Source organism: Rhinolophus sinicus, chromosome 14 (genome assembly GCF_057876585.1).
Source record: "Rhinolophus sinicus isolate RSI-liver-muscle chromosome 14, RSI-T2T, whole genome shotgun sequence".
NCBI lineage: Eukaryota > Metazoa > Chordata > Mammalia > Chiroptera > Rhinolophidae > Rhinolophus > Rhinolophus sinicus.
In genome coordinates this window covers 8,533,547-8,558,276 of record NC_142514.1, presented here as the reverse complement: position 1 = coordinate 8,558,276, position 24,730 = coordinate 8,533,547, and the positions used below count along the sequence as shown (strand labels likewise).

General features: G+C 47.6%; 1 protein-coding gene across 12 annotated transcripts in view; it reads right to left on the bottom strand.

The window, feature by feature from the left end:
* The window catches only part of VPS13D (vacuolar protein sorting 13 homolog D), a 236,731-nt gene that overhangs the window by 12,416 nt on the left and 199,585 nt on the right, over positions 1-24,730 (bottom strand). For 11 of the 12 annotated variants that reach the window (XM_074334026.2, XM_074334029.2, XM_074334032.2 and 8 more), the window contains one exon: positions 1,230-1,361. In XM_074334026.2, the coding sequence (XP_074190127.2) occupies positions 1,230-1,361 (132 nt within the window). Of the gene's footprint in view, positions 1-1,229; positions 1,362-11,814; positions 12,330-24,730 lie in introns of those variants that run through there. The other variant, XM_074334033.2, reaches the window with a different exon arrangement.

Here is a 24,730-nt window from a genome sequence, read left to right as displayed (position 1 = left end):
GAGCAGTCATGGTATGAAATCCTGCCCTCAAGGAAGCAGGAATTTACAGTCGTCCCTGGAGTGCAACTGCACGGGGATTCTGGACACTAGAATGATGACCAGAGCTGAGGCTGGACGAAGAGAACAGAACATACTAATGACACATGCTGTGTATGGACTGAATTGTGTGCCCCCCGCCCCCACTGAATTCCTATGTTGAAGCCCTCACCCCAGTGTGACTGTTTGGAGTAAGGAAGTAATTAAGGTTCAGTGAGGTCACGAGGGTGGGGCCCTGATCCTGTAAGATGGGTGTCCTTATGAGAGACACCAGAGAGCTTACTCTCTTTCTGCCATGTGAGGACACAGTGAGAAGGTGGCCATCTGCAAGCCAGGCCGCCTGAGCTGACTAACATCATCAAGAGACACTCCAATAACACTGCAGCAGATCTGGAGTGCACAAGACACAACCAGGAAGATGCCATCCTACCCAGCAAGCAACACATGAATTCTAGATTTGACTGTGGATGTCCTCATTCAAATATCGCAACAAAAATACGAGATGAGGTCAGCTCAACACCGTCTCTACCAGTGACACCGAAGGCTATCCTGAGAGCCTCTACTTCAGACACGCCTCCACCAACCAAAGAGCACTCACGGCCCTCAGAACCGTCCTAGCTTGCTTTATCTTAAAGGAGATACATAAGCAGTCAAAGAAACTAAACTAGCTTTTTGCTACTCACCAGGCATAATTAACTGCTTTCCCTGGGCCGGTGGTTCTAACACCTTATGTAAGTTACAGAGCACTTTACGCTAAAAGGGTCCCTGCAGAATATCCTGACATACTGAGTTCCACAACAGCAACTTGGGATAATGTCACTAATTGAAAATACTACAAGATCCCAGGGATGTAACGCTCTGCATTCAAAGAGTAACAAAACAATCTTAAGAAAACTGCAACCACCCCCCCACCCCAAATTTTTAGCTGTTACTGGAAAAAAACTGCCCTTTTCTAGAAACAGAACATTAAGGTCCTGCTTGGAACTCAGTTTGAGAACTACTGCTTGGAGTAGAAGGCGGTTTCCAAGCAGTTCTATCTAAACCTATAAAACATCTGGGCCAAGGAATCTCTGACCAGTTCCAAGGTCTCAGAGTCAGAACGATACTCGGGTCCGGAAGAACCTTCTCAGACTCCAAGACAGAAGAGACAAGTCGGTGAGCCCCCGGGGCTGGTTTCCCATGGCTTCACTTACAATTCATCCTGTATGTTGTCCGTGAGCTTGAAGAGCTGCTCCTGCCCTTCTGCCTGGCTCTCAGAATAGCGGGGGAGCAGCCCTTGGGGCCCCGTGCAGCATCGGGGTTTCCGTACCCTCTGCGCTTGAGTCCTAGATGGGTAAATGGACAAAAAGCAGAGGTTAAGTATTGCCTTAGAATGATTTCCCGTCCTTGTCTCAGATAAAAGCTCACTACCAGACACACTCGAATTAAATTTAGTGACCAGACTCAAACCGCAGCGTTACATGTGTGAATGTACACTAAGATGGGGGTGAAAGACCCCAGTTCTGAATTAGAGCCGCGCTGTTACCGTTTCCTAGCTATGTGATCACGGACAAATGGGTTGATTTTTGTAGCCCTTGGTTCCAGTTTTCTCTGTAAAATGGGATCTGACCGTCCCCACCCCCACAGGGCTGCTGTGAAGATCCAATCAATGACGCCCATCGAGCCTGTGCTGACAGAAAGAATGGGGGCTACCTACCTACCAGTGGTGGTTGCTCCTGTTACTGTCCTTATTACTAGACACCCCATTTTCTAGGGATCTTCAGGAGACGCATTTCTACACTTGCAGGGTCAGGAAGGAGAGTGAGGGATCTTAGGCATTCAGTCAGCACACACCCAGCTTCTGGGTTTCTTCTAAGACGAGCTTTGCTGCCTTGGTGTAGGGTGAGGGATGCAGTGGTCACATGAGGGAGAAGAAGGGCTCCCTGGGCTGGTCCCAGGCCACAGCCTGGATTCTGCAGTGGCTCTGACTCAGGCCACTCAGCTGTCGGCTGCCCAAAGGAATCTGCTTCGCTATGGCTTCCAGGGTAGGCTGATGTTGTCTTTTTCCACAAACCATATACAGGCTAATTGATAAGTACTTTTTGGTGTTTTCCTAGAAACAGGAGCCCGTATTTGTCTTGGAAAGGCTGTGCATATTTCAGATGACTGATAAGAGTATGCTGGTTCTGTCCTCGACCTTGTACTTGTTGTACTTTTTATTATTTGTTCCTGGATTCCACTGAAGCAAAACACCCCTCTCTAGACATATCTATCTAAAACTGAGGAACAGGCATCCACATGGAGTCAGCACTTCCGAACCACGCACTAACAGCAGTGGAGAGAGACTTCCTACAGGGCAAAGAGTGCCCTGGGGGGCAAATCAGGGAGTAGTACAGACAGGACACGCACTGGTTAGCTGCAACACTGGGACACCTGCAAAGCGCCCCTGGACCCAGGAAACACTCAGCTCATCAGGCCATGATGTCTGAAGCCCGCACCTGGGTAATGTTTGCTGTATGCCAGAAAACCAGAAATCCAGTGATAACTGTTTAGATGTTCAGTAACAAGGATGCCCTAAGTACCACTGCTTGTGGTCTTCCAGGGTGATGTAAAGAGACTGTAAAAAAGTTTCAACAATCTGCACTAAGGATGGATTAAAAAAACGTTTAATTTATTACCATATACTCACATTCTCCCACTAGGCATAGTCTCAATTCCTTCTTTAAGACTTGGGTCTATTGTCGGCTATTTAGACCCCAACTGTTGCTTGAATGTAGGGAGGGCAGTGTAGGGAGCTGCTGTTTTAAGGATGCTAGCCAACCACTGCGAGGCAAGGAAACCGATGGCTGTGCTGTTCCAGGTAGCAGAGCCCCGTTCTCCCGCTGGCTAGTCAAACACCTACTGTCATTCCAGACACTGCCTAGGACAGGATCGTAAAGTCTTTTCCCCAAGGCAGTCCCACTCTTCTGTCCCCCGTGAAGCTGCTGGGAGGCTCAGGCTAGTGCCGCAGAAGCCCAAAGGCCCTGCAAAGAGGGATGTGACGGGATCTGCTGCTCATCACTTTCAACACAGGCTTCGTCTGGACTCTTCGCACCACATCTCCCCCAACCCATTGGGAGGGGTGTAGGCTCAATTTCCATATATCCCCAGTCCAACTGTTCCTCCATCTCTATCATAACTAGCAAATGGTCTCTGGATTTGTAATGGATTACTACAACAGCCCTATAACGTCTTCTTTCTGCTGCCGTCCTTGTCCATTCTCCTCATAACAACGAGAATGACCATTTCAAAATACAAGTTAGAAATCAAGTCAGTCATATGCTCAAAACACAATTGCCTCACATCTCACTTAGGTAAAATATCTGCTCACCGCTTGGCTCCCCATCTGGAATGTAACCACCACGAGAAGATTTTGTTTTGTTCACTGTTAACTTGGGAACTAGAACAGTACCCAGTCCATGGTAGGAAAGCAGTAGATAGGAGCTGAATAAATGAATGAATGCATTTGTGGGTGGGAGACTGGTCTAAGGGCCATTTTGACTCTTGAGCTGAAGAAGGAAAGGGGATATGCAAACTTTGGTGGAGAGTTTGAAGATTAGAGATTCTGAGCTTTGAAAGTCAACAAGGCCAAGGCAAAATGTGACCCAGCTAGAACCCCATCTTCCTGACAGAAAGGTCAGGGGTGTGTCTGTCCGGTCCCCTGACCAAAGCAAAGGAAGCAGCATGAAGGCCAAGCCATGCAATGATGGCTCTGCTGACACACGTATGCTCCTTGGAAGAATTCATCTTTTCCTGAGTAGCCACAGTGGAGAAACATGCTACCGAGGAGGAGAAAACTTACTAAGAGTCCTGAACTCCTCCGGTGGGACTGAAGGAAGCCAAAGAAGCCAAGGAAAGGCGGCTTGTTTGTGGATCTGAGCCCTTGGAAATCACATCTTGTAACTATGCAACAGTTGGGAATGTAAGTAAGTGTGCCCCCTGTTATCTCATTATCAAATAGCTTTCTGGTCCATTTCATGGCCTGACTTACTGGCCTCCCTCAGGGCATCCCCCAAATTTCAGTGACCCAACCTCACCCCCACTCCTAATACATTGTCTTCTAACTTGCAAACTACAGACCTACCCAAACACAGAGACTACTCCCTGGTGGGTACACACTGCCTCGTTGTTAAGTTTCTTTTCTTATCTGTCTTCCCAACAGGCTGCCAACTATCTTCCCATTTCCAAGGTCCTCACTTTGTGATCAAGCAAATATCAAGGGCAGGTTGGAAACAGTGCTGATACTGCAGATGGAAGAGCTCATTGAGGTATTTGAGGGTCATTTTCCACAAAGACACAGAAGAGAAGAGGGTTTGACTTTGCCAGAGAGGAAACGTAGTCTTCTCTTATAGTTTTATAAATATCGGGACTACTTCTAGAAGGGGTGATTCCAAGATACTCTTAACTAGAAGCAGAAAGTTGGATTAAAGGAATTCTTCCCACAATCTCCTATTACCTTATCACCGTTGGTATCTGAAAAACTATTCTTTCTTCTCTGAAACTCAACTGAAATTTTAACTTCTGAGGTCCAAGTTGGGAGGATGGGGGGAGAGACAGGGGTGCTGAAAGTTACTGTGTGTGAACAAATTTAGTCCCAAACATATCAGAGAACTATAAACAAAAAACAAGCTAGTGTTTTCCACCGTCATAATCCAGCAGAGTTTAAAGTGATATACTTCAGGGCAGGCTATCGTGTGATAGAACTGCTTTTGTCACCTATTGATGTGACACGACGACAAATTCACGTGACCCTTTGAAAACGGTAGGGCTGTGTGTAACAGAAATCCTAACTTGTTCACACTCTGTGATTCAGTAATACAGTGGATCCACTTTTACGTGACTGTTCTTACATCACTTTCATGTACATTCCTGGGAGCCCATCAGCTCCTGGAGGGAAAGGAGTCTCTGCTATTTTTTTTAAAACTGGACTCATCATTATTCTCAGTTCAAGGTCCACTGTCATCATTGGCCTTTTCTTTACTTATTTAAATGAGGTAATAAATATCTGTGAAACCACCATCCCTGGCACAAAACCTCCATCGCTGACCCTAACTTGATCCTACCTGCACGGTCCTCTGCTGTCGCCTCCCCCTCATCCCATGCCTCCTCTACCGCATTCAGCTGTTATTCTGAATCCTGTATCGATCATTTCTTTGCTTTTCTTCTTCTTGTAGTCTTATCGCATTTCAAAGTATGCTCTGGTATAGTCCTGTTATACTCTGCTTTTAGTTGTGTTGGGCTTTTGAAAGCGGATGTCAGTCCTTTTTATGTTTTGGGACTTACTCCTTCCCCCTTGAAGTCAGACTGCAAAGATGCAGCCACTCTTTCGTACGCAGCGAGAAGTCATTTATTGTGCCTACCGATGACTATCCCACTGTCTGGCTGCGCCATCGTTCATCGTCTGCACATGAGTGACTGCCGTCCCTTGCTATTACCAATGATGCTGCAGTGAACACTTCTGTACCTGTCTCCTGGTGAACGTGGGCAAGGGTTTCTTCGGGTATATGTCTAAGAGGGATTTGCTGGATCACAGGGCATGAACATTCACCCAACAAGGTAACTCGAATTATTTTAAAGTGGCTGAACCAATTTACACTCCCACCAACGATGCATTTAGGCAGCTAGTAACCTACAGCTTATCTTTCTAACACTTGGTATCGTCTAGGACAACCCTGTCCAATACATAACAACCATTGGCCACGTGTGGCTACTGAGCACTTGAAATGTGGCCAGTGTGACTAAGGAACTGAATTTTTAAAATTTAAAGTAAATGTAAATTGTACATAGACAGCATTGGTTTAGACTCTGAATTTTTGCTGCTTGAATGGGTATAAAAATAGCATCTTTTCTTCTTATTCCCACCTTGTCCTTTCAACCTGAACGGTAATGGTGTTCAACAAAAAAAAGCCGAGCAGACATGGCGCCTGCCCATGGGCACCAGAGCAGAGAGGCCAACTTCTAGGCCACTCAGGCCCACCACTGATGGGCAATCCCAGGACCACCCTCCAGCCTCCCCTGGTTGACTTGCTTCTCTTCTCACGATCACCTTTACTGTCAAGACTGGCTGCTTCGAGGGCAGGGTCTGGTCCTACACCCTGGGGATAATACATCATTAAACAAAGGGGTGGCAAAACTTCACCCACTCACCTCTCATTAGTTGACAGCGTCTCTTACTAACACTCGACATAAAAGGTAGTTTACAACATGAGTCTGTTTAGTGCACATGCAGCAACTCTGCCTCCACAAACCTTTGTTTAGCCAAAGGTCTGCGGTGTATTTAATTGCTGCCAGCTGGGGGCTGGTCGGCCATTTTAAGCCCTCAGCTGCTGCAGTTTATAAATTTCACAGTGTATAGAAAGAAGCAGGCCTTCCAGTCAACCAGCTAATCCAAAATGTCAGCACCAAACCAACTTGAGCTTTGAACTCCATGAAAATGTCAGGGAGTCGGCTGTGCAGCACGGATGACGCTCCCCCCAGGGAAGGGGCTGCTGATACAGTGGCTGATACACTGCAGATATCCACCCCGCGAGAGAGATCGATACAGGAGACGTCTGCGTCTGGCCACTGCTATCTGACACATACTGGAGGCCCCAACCCGAAGATCAGGGTAATGAAAACAATCCATGTCATTTTCTTCAAGCAACAATAAATCCAAACAAGGTGACACAGGAAGATCTAACCAGTTCCACTCGGCTGATCTTGCCTTTCAGCCTGAGGGTCAACAGTTGGCCAGCCATTACTTGTTCTTCGCGTCTATGATGAGTAACTATGTCATAGTTCCATTAGTTGAAGACAGATGTTGTACACACATACACATACCCCTGTACAGCTTAAGCTATTAGTCGGTTGAGAAATCTGTCATGGCCAATGTCTATCAACCAAGTGAGGTTCAAAAACAATCAGTAAACGAGGAGAAAGTGTGTGTCAAACGTGTGACTTCCTAGCGTAATAGAATGTTTATTCAACTGATGGCTGCCACCTTCCTTAGGGGCAGTGTGGACTGACCCCAACAAAGTGATGGATTGTGCCTGCATTTACTTCACGAGTGTATCCAAGGCTTTTGTTGGAATTAAATGCCTTTCTGACCTATACTGTGCTCGGCTGGGCACCAACAAGCAGGCTGAGAACAGAAGGGCACCCCAGACTATCTCTCCAAATGCTGTGGGTGGATCACAGCTACAAGATACCAAGATTCGTGACTGAAAGCTTCAATCAAACATGTGTCAGTGCCCGAAAGGGAGCTCAACGGTCTGTCTAAACAGTGCTGTGCGCTGAGTGTGCCAGCTGATTGTCACTGCAGTGCAGCGTCTCCAAGTTCAAGATGCTTGCCACGCCACGAGCGACATCTCATGTCTGACCTGCAGCCTTTTCCTCCCTGTCGCATCCCCTTTCAGAAACTTAGGAGAAAAGCATTTCTTCTCCACAGATTGTATCCCTTGCAGTGAACACTGTAATCAGAGAAGACTCTATTTGAGGATGGAAACCTCTCAAGTTTGGCTCTGTTTACATCAGAAACTCTGCCCCACAGTTCCATGATAAACAGAAACCCACTTTCTAGAACCTACCCAGAGACAGTATTCAATCCTTAGGTTTAATAATAACTACTGAGGTCTGACTGAATTAAACCCTGAACCAAGAAAATTGCACCAAATATCTGCTACAATTTGGAATCTGAATACATGAAAAAAACAGGCTGGGTGGAAAGAAACCCTATGGCAGTAGAGGTTGGCCCTTAAATGAAATTACTACCTGAGGGTCCAAACTAAGGCAGCCAGAAAACAGAGCCTGCTCAGAGCCTTGAGAAGGGCTCGCGCCTGCCTCTGCCCCACCTCCCACCCCGTTTAATGAACTTTTCCCGAGTGATCATACGCTCAGGCCAGAGCCGAGGCCTTTGGGAAGACACGATAAATCCCATGTCCAGGGAGCCTACGGGAGTCTAATGGAGGTAATAAACAAATAGGCAATAATGCTGAGAGGACAGGCCCTGGAGCCCGGCTGCCTGAGGGGGAATCCCAGTTCCACCACTGACAAACTGCGACCTATGGCAAGTTGTGTGACCTCTTGGAGCCGTGGTTTCCTCACCTATAAAACAGGGACGACCACAATGGGGTTGTTGTGAGGAGTAAATACGTCAGCACCTGCACTGTGCTCGTAAGAGTAGCTGGTACCTCCGAGGCAGTCAGGAAGATGCTTCCTACGGTGGTAACGCTGGTCTGGAGCAGGCCATGGGCGCACAGGAGGGCCCTGACCTAGCTCAGGGGCCGAAGCCCAGTGGGAGCGAGGGTCCAATGGCCAACCTTTCTCACTTAGTTGCTTATTGGGGAAACGGCTTCAAATGGAAATATTCCTCTTTCCTTTTGCTTTCTTGTTAACGACATTGTAGTTACCTCTCCCTAGAGTTCTGAAGTCATCTGTGTAACAACACATAAAATCCCATTCAATTGTATCGTTGCAATTGAAAACATGGGAAAGATGGTGATTCATGAAATCGTTAGAAATTCAATTACTGTCGCTGTTAAGATTTGGGTAATTTGACGTCCTGCAGTGGGAGACGATGCTTCCTGGGCTGGGTCTTCCCCATCATGGGATTCACACCTGACTTGTTTATAGGGGTCATGGCTTCCTACAACCTAACACATATTTTGGGGACTCCATGACACTGCAACTGTGACAGCTGGTAGGACTAATGCCAACACATATGCCTGTTGGGATTTCAACTCTGAGAACAAAACCACTCCAGAGGTTATTTTCCTCGTCAACTAACCGCCTCCGCGTAGACTACCTGTTCAGGAGGCTGGGGGAGGGGCAAAGAAGACTGGCTTCATAAAGAATTCCAACCACGTGACAATGTCACAGGGAGACTGCAGCCTGACAGATGGGTTTCCAAAATGCCTAACTTTCGCGTGCCTTCTGGGGTAGCTCTGCTTTTTTTCTTAAAAAAAAAAAAAAAAAGTAGACAACTTATAAAATGGCTTGCAACTTTCAACATCATCACAAAAATGAGGCATTTTACGCATGCATGCTTCATTTGCAAGTACATCCTGAATCGAGTGTGTAGTGCTTACAGGAATCCCGCAAGCCAGGGTCAAATTCCCTGCTACACTGTCACCTCTAATGCCAATCCCAAGATCTTTCACATGGGCCCAAATACACAATTTCTGATACATTTCATTTTGTGGCTATTAAGTACAAATTCCAATGATAACAAGCTGACTCAACTAAATAAACCAGATTACTTTTAGATTGGTTTCTAGCAAATGATTACATACTTTTAAAAAATCTTAATATTCTCTCTCTTCTCCCAAAAGCTGATCTCCTGAGAGACAGATGAAAGTTAAGGGCACGGTGGTCTAGAGAACATGAGGCGCTGGAAAAAGACCGACACAGACTGAAAGCCCAGTCCAGTCACTCATTAGCTGAGTAATTGTGAAGAAGTTATTACATGGCTCTCAGCCTTAACCTTATCAATAAATGAGGATACTTACTTGGTTGATAATGTTGAGATGATATACGAAAAGTGCACACAGCACAGTGCCTGGCACATAGTAGGTACTCAAAAAAAATGGTCTCCCCCTCTCCTGCCCTTACTCAAAATTATTGGGTGTCAATTTAAAATACCAAAATGCAAAAGTTTAAAAATTTTAGCCTGACAGAACCCTACGGGAAACCCGACTTACTGAACATGTAAGGAAGACTCATTAGGAGTACATCAAGTGTTTGGACACGTAGATATTTTCTAAAGGAACCACTGCCTAAGTGTTTACTCACTTGGTGTACCCCATCCATTCCTTCTTTGCTTAAAGAACTTTTTAAAGAAGAGCTACAGCTAACCAACGTAGAGGCCCAAGAAATTATACCAAAATGTCAAATTCTTAGAATTGGAATTAATCGAGTTTCGGAATACTGCCGTGAATAAAATTCATCACATCAGAGCTTTTCAGTGGTAGGGCACGTTCTCTCCATGGAGTCTGTAAGAGAACCTGAATCCATTGAAGCCCCAAGAATGGAGCTACCAGGCTGAAGAGGGGCTAGGATGTGTCCTTAGCAGCCTCCACCCCCATCCCCACCCGCCTCCCTTGGGACCAAAGCACAGCCTGTATGGGGTCTGTTCTGGGATTTGTTTGTTTGCCTTTTCTAGACTGCCCCGTCAGGTTGCGTTTTATGCAACCTTTTACTATCAGACGGAGTATGGTGGCAGATGAGATGGAAAAGAAGACACTTCAAAAACAGGCAGGGACACTGACAATGAGAATGAAAGTTCACGCACAGTTGTCACACCCACGAGGATAAAAACAGGATGGGTTTCAGGCCCCGAGGTTAGATTTTAGGTGGTAGAGAGAGAAACCGAGGCCCGAGGAGGGTCGAAGAGCGAGCCAGGGACACGCCCGCTTTCCAGCCACCAACTTTCCCAGGGAGGGGCTGCTGTTCTGAACCCAGCCACGGCCTGCAAAGTGTGGTAAGAGCTCAACGGAAGACACGGACCCCGAGCTTTGCGTCTCTTCTCTGCACTGTTGGTGCACCGGGCACTGTGCCCAGCACACAGTGGGTATGCAACGCACACGTGAGAAAGGAACAGACCAGCGGCCACAAGCCGGTGTTACGACTGGTGGCTGGAGAGCCACAGCTGCTGCTTCGGAAGCCAAGGGAGTGGAGGAGGCAGTCTGTCGTGGAACTTCTCCTCTGAGACAAGCCAGAGACAGGGTAGGAGTTGGTAACGACCCAGGAACCCCTGGAGCACAAGAATGCTGATCATTCCAGCTCGGAGGGACACTAGAAAGTTATTGACCTAGGTCATGTTCTCCAGGGGCAACTGGCTAGCTGCCTGGTGGCCTCAAGACAACGGGCTCCGCCTGCACTTTTCCAGGAAGGAAGAGCAGTGGGGCCTGGAGCTCTGGACGCGGCCCAGGGGTCTGGGTCCCTATGGATAGTCCAGTCCAGGCCTGACACTCAGCACTTAAGCAGCTCAGAATCTTCTGGCCAAGGTGATGGGATCTCTGCACTAGCTCAAATTCCAAGAATGTCTTCAAAGGATTTCTAGTGTGGCTTTCATTAGCTCAGTCCCAACTTTTAGGATCTTTCGACCTAGAAACATAAAAAAAAAATCAACCCATCACCTACTCCCCTCCTCTGACCCGCTGGCGCTTTTTTAGTGTTTGTCCTCAAATTTAACCTGTGGCCAAGCTTTCTCAAAAGGCCAGGCCACCTCTACTCAAATCTGCCCCTCTACTAACCAGAGATGGCACCTTCTCTTTGAACTTGTGTCACACGGGCTCCGGCCCATCATCCAACACCCCCGAGACGATCTTGGATTTTTGGGGCAGAAGAGGAGTGTCCTCTTTGTTCTGGCTCTCGCCACAGTGCTTGGATATGAAGCCAGAGCAGGAACGCGCGAGGAGAACACCCCTGTGTGTGAATGGGGCTGGGTTCAATGGTGTCCTTTCTGTCTCGACAGGAAGGAAGCAGAACACAAGGGGGCAGCTCGGTGATACCCTTCGGTGCGTCTACAAGAGGTACATTTCTGCCCGGTACCACGACGTTCCACCCGGTGACAAAAGACTATTGTTTATCTGGTGATAAGAAGGTCAAGCTGCCTTCTAATTAAGTGCTGCCAGTGTGAACATGAATGGGGCTGATCGCCACAGTCCATCCGCCCTTGGCAAACTGGTTTGTTTGGTCTGGACAGCAAACAACATTCCACACTACTGGATTTTTTTTTCTCCCAGATCCCCTGCGGCCCCATCACCCCCCAAACCTTTTTTAAAAATTACAATCTGTTCTGCTGTCTCGAGTTACATTCTGTAAATAATAAGCAACACTGATGAAATGCAAAAAGCTGAAAATTCGGAAAGCAGAGAGATCTGCAGTATGTCCCACATCTGTGTCACATTAAACGCGCACTCCGCAGATTTGCTGATTCCCGTCTAATCAGCACACGAGGGTGACGTGGGCGAGAAGGGGTCCCGTGCTGCATGCCACAGCAGGCCTGAGGGCCACCAGAGGCAGGCCAAGGGGGGGCGGGAGCTGGCATGACGAGGTGGAGACGCTGAGCCCACAAGGCAGATGACACTTGGTCCAGCCTGCCCGGTCCTGGCACATGTGCACCACAGCCTGGTGGGTCACTGCTGTGGTTAGGTCACGGGACAGCGACTGCTCGGAACGCTCCTTCCCAGTCTTCCATGTTGCTGAGGCTGGGTCCACGGCGGTTAAACCAAATAACATGTTTTAATGACAAAACGTCTCCTTTGAAGGACTTGGCTCCCTGTACATTAAAATGACTACAGAATAAAAATAGAACAGAAGGAAACCAATTAAAAGGCCACTTGGCCAAATGCTTAGAGGCTACCAGAGATGTTAGTTAGTTGCTATGCCAGGCAAAATTTGATCCCATCTTTATTTCTTCCGAGCATGTTCCATACATACACGTGCGCACACACACACGTGATTGTGTACACACACATGTGCAGGCACTCGTGCTCCCATTTAAGAACAGTTGGCAGAGCGTGAGAGAGAAACGGGCATGATTTAAATTTGTGGCATTGCGCTGAGCCCCTGCATGATCAGAACGCTCCGTGTTGGGAAAAAAACCAGATTCAGATTCAACAAAGAGTCTTTCAGCAGGAGCACGAGAGCCTCCGAGGATACTCTGGAAAAACTTAGTGCATCGCCACCTCAACCAGCTCTCTTACATCTCTGTTTTCCCATAACCTTAGGTGAGAAGACACGTAAACTAAGCCTGGTGGGCCACCGGGGCCCACAGTATGTCTCTATCCCTGCATTCATGGCATTGACTATGCACTGGTCACTCTGATCATCACAGCCTTCTTACACGAAAGTGTTTTATTCGTATTCCATTTCATGGAAGAGGAAACTAAGCCTGAGAGAGATTATGAAGTTTGTCCGAGGCCATTCAGCTGATAAGTGGTAAAGACAAACTTGATCTTGGGCTGCTCTGATTCTCTTGGACTCATTAAGCTTGCTACCAGCATGACTGCTGATGAGAATCTCTTTAAGACAGTACTCTAAGCCCATCACTGTGTTAGGCCTTCTGGGGAGCCTGCAGGGCTACAAACGAGGCAACAACAGGCCCTCAAGAAGCTTACAATCCAACTGAGAAGAGAAGACTCACGCCCCTGAAATGACAGCGGAAGAAACTCAGGCCATGTGCTCTGATGGAAGAGCTAAGGAAGTCTGGCCCGCACGCTACAGAGGAGGATGGGCTTCCTGGGAAGGCCAGGCTTCATGCAGGGCCCTGCCTAATGGCAGAGTAAGATTTTTATTACTGCAACAACAGACAGCACCAGTACACACCTGCCAAGTTTTGCAAGAACTAGTGGTGAACAAATATTAAGAAATAGAAAGAAACAAATAACAAGATAAAAGCCGGTTAACAGATCACACCACAATCTAGAAACATGTGACTGAAGCCTCATTCTAAATGGTTAAAGCAACTGACTGAAGAACTATAAACAGTGACAGCTCTCCTTTTATAAAGTCATGATGCAGACTTGCACTCACACGAATGAAATTTGCCAAGCTACTAATCTACATTTCATTAATATTTGGAAAAAAGATGTACTAACATGGATGAGAAACTGACAAAAAGACAACTATTGGAAGGAAGGGTGGGATCCAGACAGGAGGAGAATAAATGAAAACAAACCCACTAAAAAAGAAGACAAATGATGACATCAAGGGGTTTAAAAAGGACTGTGGGAAAGAATATGCAAAGATAATTCACAAAGGAAGCAATCCAAATGGCCAACTGACATATGAAGAGATGATTCAACACCCCTCATTGTCAAAGAAATCCAAGCGGTAATACTGAGACATTCACTCTCTCAGCTCAGCAGACTTAGTAAGAGTGACAATGCTTCCCTCTTTGAATAGTATCCACTTCATGAAATTCTTGACTGAATTTTGAATGAAAAGCAGACCTGGTAGAGGGCTGGAGGAACGGGCCCTCTCGAGCACTGTGGGTGGGAGAACAAACTGCTTCAACTTCCTAGAAGGCAATTTGCAATGGGTTTCAGAATACAAAATGTATATACCCTTTAACCCAGCAATTGTACTTTTAGAAATTTACCCTAAAGAGAGAATTACAAAAATTGAGAATCGCAAAAATTGGAAATATCCATCAATAATGGACTACTTGAGTATATTATTGTATATATGTGATTTGTTATTATATATATTTGTGGCATTGTTAAAAATGGCGATCTACTTTTGGAATGGAAAGATGTTCTAGAGTCACCGTTGAAAGAAAAAAGGTTACGCATCAATATGTGTGGTCCTATTCACATGAAATCGTACACGTGCGTATTTATGTGTTTGTGGATGTGTGTACACATTATCCATTCATATGTAACCTGGCACAGGTACCATTTATTAGCTTTTTGGTGATTATTAATGGCCAATGGGACTGCGTTCTTTTTATTTTCTTTTTGGAAATGGGAATCGTCGTACCTATCTAATTGGTTTGCTATAAGAATTAAAGAGATCATTAGTGCAAGGTCCTTGGAATAGTGCCTACACACTGTGTTTATACATTGTGTGAATTTTCAAAACAGTTTACATTTGTACGCATCTTTAAACTCAAACAATAGAATTAATTTTTCAAAAAGATGATTCAGGAAGCAGCCAGGCACAAACACCGAAGTGTCTGAAGCACACTTAAGCGGCAAAGCATGAATGAGTACAGATTCCTACCACCACATACTGTACACAAGCACGAGCTGGGTACAGACTAGGAAAGAATGAGTCAGGACAGCCAGGCCTCATCTGGAATGGCTGTTTTCTGGATAAGAGGCAGTCTGAGTGGAGCTTTCTCGTGAGGAATGGGCCATGAATTGACCATTCCCATGGGTGCTACTTCTCCTAAGACAGGGAGGCCAGGCTTGTATCACCCTGGAGGGTGGTGTGGCTCATGGATGGATCTTTGTTAACCTGAGAGAGCCCTGCAGGAGGGCTTCTCCCCAGCCCACCTGACTGACTTCTCCTGCTCTGTCTTGCATTTTGACCCTGAAGGGAGGGGAGAGAGGGCTTCTCTTGCAGTAACTGACCAGCTCAGAGCAACATATCTTAACTGACGAGTGGGAGGGGCTAGGCAGGGCCAAACCAGACCCAGGTGCTCACAGCCCTTTCCCTAAAGAGCCCGTTGAGGCATGAATTGCAAGAGGGGTACTTCAAGAACGGGTGAAAGCAAAAGCACTCTGCCTCCCAGCTTGCCCCACGTTCCCCTCCTGCTAACACAGGGGGAGAACATCTGGAACTGGTTTGAGGCTCTCCAGATGCAGAGCCACTAGAGTGAAGTTCGTGTTTCATTGGAAATTGCATTTCAGGGGCTTACAGACTGTCCTTTCTGATTCTCATCAGGGTGAAGTACAACCTAGAAGACAAGCCGGTTCAGAGACCAAATCAGCTTTGCTTTGAAATGTTCTCCTTTCCCCACCCCCTTTTGAAAGCAGAATTAATGGTCCAGGTGGTGAGAAATCAAAAAATGAAAGAAAAGGACTTGGGGTCATCTCAGGTGCATTTCTATGCCTTCATAAAAATCAGACACACACCCCGGGTCAGAGCCCACACCAAGCCTCCACAGCACTTGTCCTCCTAGGAAACAAGAACCGGTAAGACGGAATCCATTTAAATCGTTGGACTGGGGCTTGCCTTTATAGGACTAGAAAAAAATGTGGATTCAAAATGTATTTGAACTTGTTGAAAGCCAGGAGGTGGTGGGGAAAGATGCTACACCCCTTTGGACAAAGGGGGCAGCAGAATCAAGCCCCCCAGATCTGGTGCCAGCCATTGCTCGCACCCCACCGCGTGCTTTTGCAGTTTCCCCCCAGGCACTGGGACACAGGCTTGCAAGCCGCACAACCTGGTCAGCAGTCGGCGCCAGCCCCGCCTCCTGGGCCTCACTGCCTCTGGGAAAAGCAGGTGCATCCAGGAGCCCGTCCACTGCGGAGGCAACAGCGCCTCTTCTTACTGTGCTAACGGTGAATACGGAACCTCTATTTTCGTCTCTCCTGCCAGCTGAGGGTTCGTTTCTCCCTCTGGACCTGGGGGGCAGTTAGGGAGGGTGGGCATGGGGCCCTCCAATGACCAAGTTTCTTGGGGTAGAGAGACACAGGCAGGCCTGGGACACCACCACTGATGCTGACAAAGGGTGAGTCACACAAGGCAAGAGGTGGCTTTTTAGCTGCTGCTCTTTGTGAATCAGATGCAAGAAGCTCAGACTGGATTTCCTTCCGCATGTTACATAAAGCACTGGAACTTTCTAGTCCTTTCTGTCTTAAGGTTTTTGCAGATAAGAATGCTTACAAATCCAAGTTAGTGTGAATGATCTGACTACCTCATGGCATCTTCAATCATCGTTAAACTGAACAAAAATAATTCAGTAGAGCAGCAGCCCACAATTTAACCACGACCTACTCCCTCAGCATTTCTCTCTTCACTTCCCAAAAAATTAGCCACAGCATGGCTGCTTGAGGCCAAATGAGCTCATATATATGACAAAGAGAACCCCCAAACAGGTGGCCCAGTAAAAGGTCTGCTAAACTTTGGGTTTAGCAGTCATTTCAGGACGTCCAGACCACATGTTGGCTCCATCCAGGAACTCACTCTCAGAGCCTGTTTTCTAGGCTTTTCAAGCACCTTGACCAGGGAAGGATAACTAAATGGACTCGAACAATCTCGGGGCTGGCCAGCCCCTTAATCTCTTCTCCTACCTCTACGAGCCTTTTTACAGGCCCCACAGAACCAAAATACACAGGTGCCATCCTTGGCCACCACAGGTGAGCGCATACACACTGCTTGGACGTTCTCCTTCCAAGGCTTCCTGTGCTGAGTACCAGCCGGAGTTCCCGGTGGCCAGCTGGTGAACACGGCCCTGGCTGGATGGCAGAGCAAAGACAAGTGGGAGCCAGGATGTGTGTTGGCTACTCTGTGAAACTGGCAAATTCTGAACTTGGAAGGCTGCTATGGTTCATCATTTGGGGAGGGCCTGAGGGGGGCGTAGGTGATGACACGCAGAATAAAGGACCAGGCACGGGACAGCACAGCTGCCGGACACAAACCTCTGTGACCTGGATCTGGTTAAGCTGGTAGGGGGTGAGAGCAAGTGATAAGCACGCTTCACGCTGTGAGGTCAAGTTTACAGTACCTTTCCTCCTAACTTCATTAGTGTCTTTTCCCAAATCTTCCGGATCACAGGCAGATATCCATTCCCACCTTCACATCTAAGAGTCAAAAAGGAAGTGGATCTGAGACCTGGTAAGATACCTCCGATTTAAACCAGGGGGTCTTCTGACGGGAGAGACCACGAGATGTGCCAGAAGTAGCCCAGCAGTTAGCAGTGTGTGCTCTGCATTCAGACCGCCAGGGTTCAAATTCTGGTTCCTTCTCTCACTACTTTTGACATCTTAGAAAAGCTGTGTAACCTCTCTGTGCCTCAACGTTCCCATCTGTAAAAAGTGGGGAAAATATAGTACCTGCCTCACTGGGCTGCTGTGAGGGTTACTAGTCATACACAAAAGATGCTTCAAACGGTGTGTGGGATGCGGGAGCACTCAGTACTTGGAGCATCGTCACCCGGAGCACCTAAGAGGTCTGGTCTGTTGCAGACAAGCAGAGATGGAAATGACAGAAATCCACGTCTTGCAGGACGGCATGAACAAAGGGACACGCAGGTCGCCAGTTTGGCCAAAGGATGCGACTGGCTGACGGATAGGACGAACTATACCCCTTGACCCACTTTTTCCTTAGGGTCCACCAAAGCCTTGTCTATCTGTCCATTTACTCAATGCAGCGTGACTGCGAGAACCCAGGCTTAGCCAGGCCTCGCTGTGGCCATGCACCCGTCCCCACGCCCACCCTGGTGAGGGGGCCAAGACCCCCCAGGGCGGCCCGTCCTCAACAGTCCACGCACCGGGCTAACAGGCCCCTCCACGGCACACCCTTCCACCTGCTCTGTGTCACCATTTAGACTCGGCTGTGGGAAGCCAGAAGGCGAGGCTAGCCGCAGCCTTCATGGGGGCTGGGCACGGGGAAGGGAATGGCATCGTCCCGAGTCTCAGCAGCTCCACTGTCGGCATCTAACCACCTCTGCCACCAGTGCAGCCTCCTCGGAGACGGGTAGGTTTCCTGTTGTGTCAGCCCCGTTTCCTTCAGCAACATTATACTGCAAACACAGAGCTACTCTGAATGAAGCACGATGGTGTCCCATTTCTGCCGGGGGAGGAGGCAGACTGCTCTGCTTCTCCAGAGGGAAACATTACCGTGCCTTGGCCCCTCTCTACACAGCATCTCTTCCCTCACCCCCGTCCTGAAAAGCTGTTTGAAGAAAAGAAACGTGCAGGCTTTCCTTTCTGACCTCAGATGGGCAAATCCTGAATGGCAGCTGGGTCTATTACATGCAGTGTGAGAGGGTTAAACAGGACAGCCTCAACTCCTTATAAACTTTTGCCCTGTGGATATGTACTCATTGGCGGCCGTACAAGACTCGAGCTGTATTACACGCCTTAACGATATGGTTCAACTGTCGGTCAGGCTTGGGCCTGGCACCGGGCCAGACCGCAATCAATGGGACACAGAACCTCCCCCTTTCAGATCATCACGAAGGCTCATATTATCTCCTTCTCGTCGTGCTGGTTAAATTTATGGAGCAGAACCCTGAAGCCACATTCCTCGGCCTGGGCCGGCCCACGCGGCCCTCCCTCTCTTTGTTCGGTACTGTAAGCGAGCCGTGCTTCGGACGACTGCAGGGTTGTTAGTTCAGGCACTGACTGTTTGCTCATGACTGAAATGAAGAGAGTTCAGTGGAAGGGCAAAAGGACAGCCCAAGTGTAAAACCCCATCCCAGCAGGCCCTGGGCCCCTCCATACAGGCCCCAAGCCGCTCCTGAACATTCGATTCAGCTCTGTTCTCACAAAAGCAGAGTCTTCAGTCTGATCTCTGACAGACCTTCTATGAATCAGCAACCACGTCCTCCTGCATCTGTGGGTCCTCAGGTACCACAGGAGGCAAACTAGCTCTCGGTGCAGCCAAGATGTTAAACGGAGCCCTAGCTCCCCGGCCACCTTCCAGTCTTCCCAGGTCCCACAGTGGCTGGTCTTATTTTTAATATTAATGCAGAAAAAAAATAAAACTTATTTTCCAGGACTTGGCTGGAAAAGGGTGGGATCCATGAGCAGTGGATGTGGATGTGTGCGCGCGTGTGTGGAAGGGAGGTGTCCACAGCAGATTCGGTCTCCTGGAATCAAACTGGAGAAGGTCCCATACATTGGACCCGCTGAGTCTGCCCGTTTGCTCTCATCCTTGGCCTTCAATATCTTTGATTAGTGTACAGAGGGTTAAACCAGTAGCCCGATGGACAGGACTTTGCTTTAGTTTTAGAGGAGAGCACTCCTGCAATGGCTTCTGAGGTGCACCTGCAGCTCACCCCAGAGGATGCCACCTGATGTCCGGACAGGTGAGTCTTCTGGGAGCTGAATCCAGGCTCTCCAAGGGAGGAGCTGTGGATTCGTGGCTCATCATGTATGTCTGTGGTGCCTCGGTGGGTCTACCTATAAAATGAGGCTACTGGAGTGAACTGTGGACATTTGGAGTGATTGCTAGAAACCTTCCAACCAAGGTCCAAGCATAATAGAGAAAGGAGCTGTAAGAAGAACAGAGAGAAAAAACACAAACCCAAGCCAAACCAAAGACATGGTGAGAGGACCAGGTAGGAAAGCCCGTAAGGGGAGACACCGACGACTCTGTAAGTGCTTTACTGCCAGTTTTGTCTTTCAGACATTGTTACGCAATACCAAACTAGGGCCCAAGCTTGTTTAAAAATAAAACCAGAAAGCCCATACCAGCAACAACATGTAAAAGGGCATTTTCCGATTATGGGTAGAGGCACCTTCCTTGATGGAATCTAGTAAAGTCAGTGATCTGTTTTGAATCAGGCCCTGGTTCAACCTGAAGGTAAAAGAAAAGTCATGCTTCCTCAACCATGTATTTCTGAATGGAAACTGTACGTACATTCTTGCATTTTCTTCATAAGGTTTCCTTATCCACTGTGTTGACGTTTACATGTGAGCTAATGACTTTGTCATGCCAAACTCTAAAGCACCTTTTTGGGGGCAGACAGGCGGTGCCATGGAATGAATGGATTCCAGAAAACTGTCGCTTGTTACTGAGAACCCCTTGACTTATGGTAATTCTTCTACTGTCTGCTATTTGTTCTGGCGTCTTAAAAATAGAAGTGATAGAGAGCCACTTCAGTCAGGAAAAAAGAGGCAAGAAAAAGTTAGGGAGGATAATTTAGGAAAGTCTCAAAACAAAAAAATGTGCACTCCATTCAATCTGTCTCCAGGTATTCATACACAGGTTCAGGGTTCAACTAAGTCTTGAGTCATAACAATGCCTCCCACCTCCCGGGACAATCTACACAGCACGTGCACACACATTATCACACAGGTGACATCAATCCTCATAAATGCATCCAGTCTCTGTTAGGTGTCGGCGCGTAACAGAAGGACTCTTGGAGGCTTAGTTTGGCCCATCATGAGCCCAGATGCATCAAGATTCTCTGCTACAGTGAAATCTGCAAAACTGGACCCACCCCTGAGAATGACTCTATTATGGGCCAAGACAGCCTGAGAACTTAGAAACAGTGACCTGGATGCTCCCACTTCCTGCTGGACTTTCTCCATTTCAGGGTCACTTTGATGACCGTATTCCAGGGACATACAATCATGAAGAGGCCACACTCCAAAAACGCAGGAGTACAAGCTGCTTACAAACAGGATGCAGCAGCCGCCACGACACATGCCGGGAGGGGCCATGAGCGGACTTGCTGCTGCCCACACTTCTCCTGGTGTGCTCTGGGCTGCCTTCTCCTCGAGCCATTCGCCACTGCTACCTACTCTAGCCCTGTCGGCAGGGCTGAGGACTAGTCTGATACTAGCTGGGGAACTAAAGGGAAATATATTTTGGAATGTGTTTTTTCACACCACACACATTCCTTCTTGGTGCAAAGGGCCTCTGTCAAGGCTTTTTTTTTTTTTTTTTACGATTGATTTCTTGGCCATCAGCTAAAAGAAATGGAACATTCAAGTACCTCTACAATGACCAAGCAGGAGAGAAGCCGTCCGTTTGCAACAGTGTGCTTGGATGTTGTATTTGATGTACACTGTCCTCATACCCTCCCCCCATGTGATCTGGCCAGCCACGTCTGGGGCCACTTTAGTTTTCCCAGAGGTGAGATCAGAGGGAGGGCTGAAGCAGTGACAGGGCAGGCCCAGCCACAGATTGAACCCCTCAGGGGATTACATGTAACCGGCTTAAATGGTGCTAGGCCCAGCTGAGGGTCAGGCTAGGGCCAAGGGCTGCTAAGAATGTTTTAGGTACAACACTGCTTCAGATTATTAACCTACGGACTTCGTATTTTTCGATAACGTTATCAAACTTTCATACGTCCCGCCTGAGTTTTCTTCATCTCAGTGCCCAGCTTCCTCCCTGATGGCGGAGCCAGCCGTGGGAAGGGCCCTCTGTGAGTTACACAGCTAGTCACACACCTCAGCCATGCAGACAGGACCAGGGCAAGGAGGATGCTCTCCCTCTTTGACTTGAGGAGGGCATACGTGGCTGTCTGCACAAGGCCACAAAACAAGAGCGTCAGGGCTGGAATCAGGGTGCTGGTCTCATGATTTGTAATCCTGTTCTTCTGCCCCGAGGCCGCTGCCTCTGGTACCTAAAGGGAACATCCAGGTAGGTTATTTTGATCACAGATACTTGAGTCGAGGAGGAACTGATCCTACCCTGGCATATTAAAAGAATGTGTACTGTCGTCACTCCAACACAGATCAGAATGGTATTCCCTGCTCCTCAGTCTAGAGGGTGCGTGGTGAAAGCAGTGTTTTCCAGAGCCTGTCATACCTTGGCATTTTGGAAATAAAAATAAAGTCCCATGAACCCTACCCCCAAAGTTAAAAAAAAAAAAAAAAAGCATATTAAACCTCAATACAAGTGTCTTTAAAATCTTCCCCTGGAGCACTGTGCACTTGTCACAGGGTCTGTGTGAGTCCAAGTCCCAAACGGAGTGCCAGCCTGGATGTCATTGCCCTAACTTCCTCACCAACCCTATGGCACCCAGAAAATCCTAGGAGTTGCAAAAGGCAACAGGAGCTCAATTGCTGGAATAGGACAAGTGGGAAGATGAGCTTTGAAATGAGTTATGAAGTTAACATTTATAATCTAGAGAAAGCTCATTTTCAAAGCCTCAAAGCTTTACAATAATCCGGAATGATCTCTACTTTCATTATGCAGAAACCATGAACTAAAGGGTGCACGATGAAAGCAATGTTTTAAAGGGCCCATCATACCTCGCTGGAAATGAAAGAAATAGTTTTTCCTTTCAACTCTAGCCCTGAACCCGAGAGCACTTTCTTTTTGACAGCCACTGGGGACCCCAACCCACATGATAACATTGTTGTGAGTCCGTCCTGGCGGGAGCCACACAGATAAGCCCCTGACAGTTCCAACAGCCCCACAGAAGGGGGAATCTGATTCTACAATTCAAAACCCTTCAATAATACTGAACAGCGGACTGTCATGCGTCTGGAAAACATAACCGTTTTTGAAGAATGCTTTCCAAACCACGTAATGCTTTTAAAGCTGTTTATCAAAAGAGCTGGATGAGCAACAGTGGCCTGAAACCGTTTGTCAGCTGTTACAGGGTCGCATGCCCCATCCTAATTTCCGTGAAGACTCCATCATTCTCGGTTGTCCTGCCCTCGGCAGACAACAGATGCCAATGTTTGGAGACATTCGCTACATAACTTTTACCCGACAAACCTGGCTCCAGGACAGATTTCCATGTCATGTGGGGCTTTTGGCTGAACTCTGCTCGAACCCAGAGGCATATCATTTACAGCAGACACTAACAATAGTTTGGGATCACCTGCTCTTCACAAGTGAGTTCAGAGCAAGTTCGTGGCCTCTGCACACCTTCTCCAGTGGGGTTCTCACACACAAAGGCTGAGAGCCCAGGTGAGTTCCTCCACCCCGCGAGTCCACCCATGTGACTCTCACACGTTTGCAGGGCCGAATGTAACTGTCTCTTGTGTGAAGAAAGAGAACGGGAAGGACAAAAACCCAGCAAAGCCTATGAACTTGACGTAGTGTTACAGCAAGTGGCGAGCAAGTTTTCAGGGACAGGAAAAAAATAAGAGCTAAAGACATAATTCCTGTTTCACTTACGTGCAACGTCCCACATATTCAGAGAGAATGGGGACACAGATGCCATTTCCTGAGCCCTGACTATACGCCACATGTTAGCCCAAGTACTTTGTATACATTGTATCATTTAATCCACACCACCTCCCACTGAGGTATGCATTATTATTCCCATTTCATGTGAGTCAAAGGAATCTCACCTCAGAGTTATGAATGGGGCGGGCGGGGGTGGGGGTAGGGAGGTAGGGGGAAAGATTTGCTCCAGGCCACAGCTATGAAATAGCAGTGTGATGACTCAAACCTGGGCTGTCTGACTCCCCACAGGCCCTCTGACCCAGTGTTACAGACGTGGGAACCAAGTGCTGTGGGAGCCCCTTCTTCTTTCCTACAAATGCCTGCTTCCTGTTCACACTGGCCACCACCACAGCGTCCCTTTCCCATTTCTTCCCCACAACCGGGAAGACCTGTAATTTTATGTTATTTCCACATCTCTCTCTGAAACAAGCTCCTCTCTTTGAAGAAAGACCTCTTGCCCTTGGAGTGTCAAGATAAGAAAACTTTCAGCAACTTCCTTTGGAAACTACAAAACACCCATCAGCACCCAGGATCTAAGTAGAGTCGCTCACCAGCTGCCCGCCCCTCTGAAGCGCTTTTATGGTTCAACGAGGGGTGGTGACAGGGCCATGTCACTACCGTGGGGTGTGCGATTTCTTTCATGTTCCTGGGATCTGACAAGAGCCTTCTGCAACCTGTTTCTTTACAACACACAGAATGAGAGATTAAAGACCAGTACCAGACTTAAAGCTGGGGCCGGGACTAGCAACAACTTCTCTCCAGATACATTCTAAATCTTCCTGTGAGAGAAGGGCCACTGAGCACCTAAGCACACCCTGTTCAGAAGTTGTGACAATTAAATGAGATAATACAAATGAAGTACACAAAACAGTGCCTGGATTATAGTAAAGGTTTAAAAATGTTAGCAATACTATCTATTATTGCTGTTTATTAATGCCACTGAACATCAAGAGTGTTTCAGCAGAAATAATGGATATGGATTTCAGCGAAACCATGTTAGTTCCGAGTTACTAGCTGGAGGTGGAGGGGAAAGGACATCAAGAAAGGATGAATGAATTAGTGAAAAGTCTACATTATATTTATAGGACTTCTGATTAAATATGACTGATTTAGTCCAGAGACCCCTCTGAAGTGAAAGCAAAGGGATACAAATGGCACGAATCCAAAAGGATAAAGAGAAGGTGTCAACAATATTTTAGAAGCTGAAAAGCAGATGGGCAAGTGGTGCTGAAATGTAAGCCTGAGGGAGTGGAAGCCACAAAGCAGTAAGCTAATTAGTAAGGGTAGAGCCCTAAACTTCAGAAAGATGGAGGCAGGAGAGGCTCTGAAGCCCTGGGGCATGAGGGAGGGACAGGGGGGCGTGTGTGTCTGTCGTGGTGGTGAA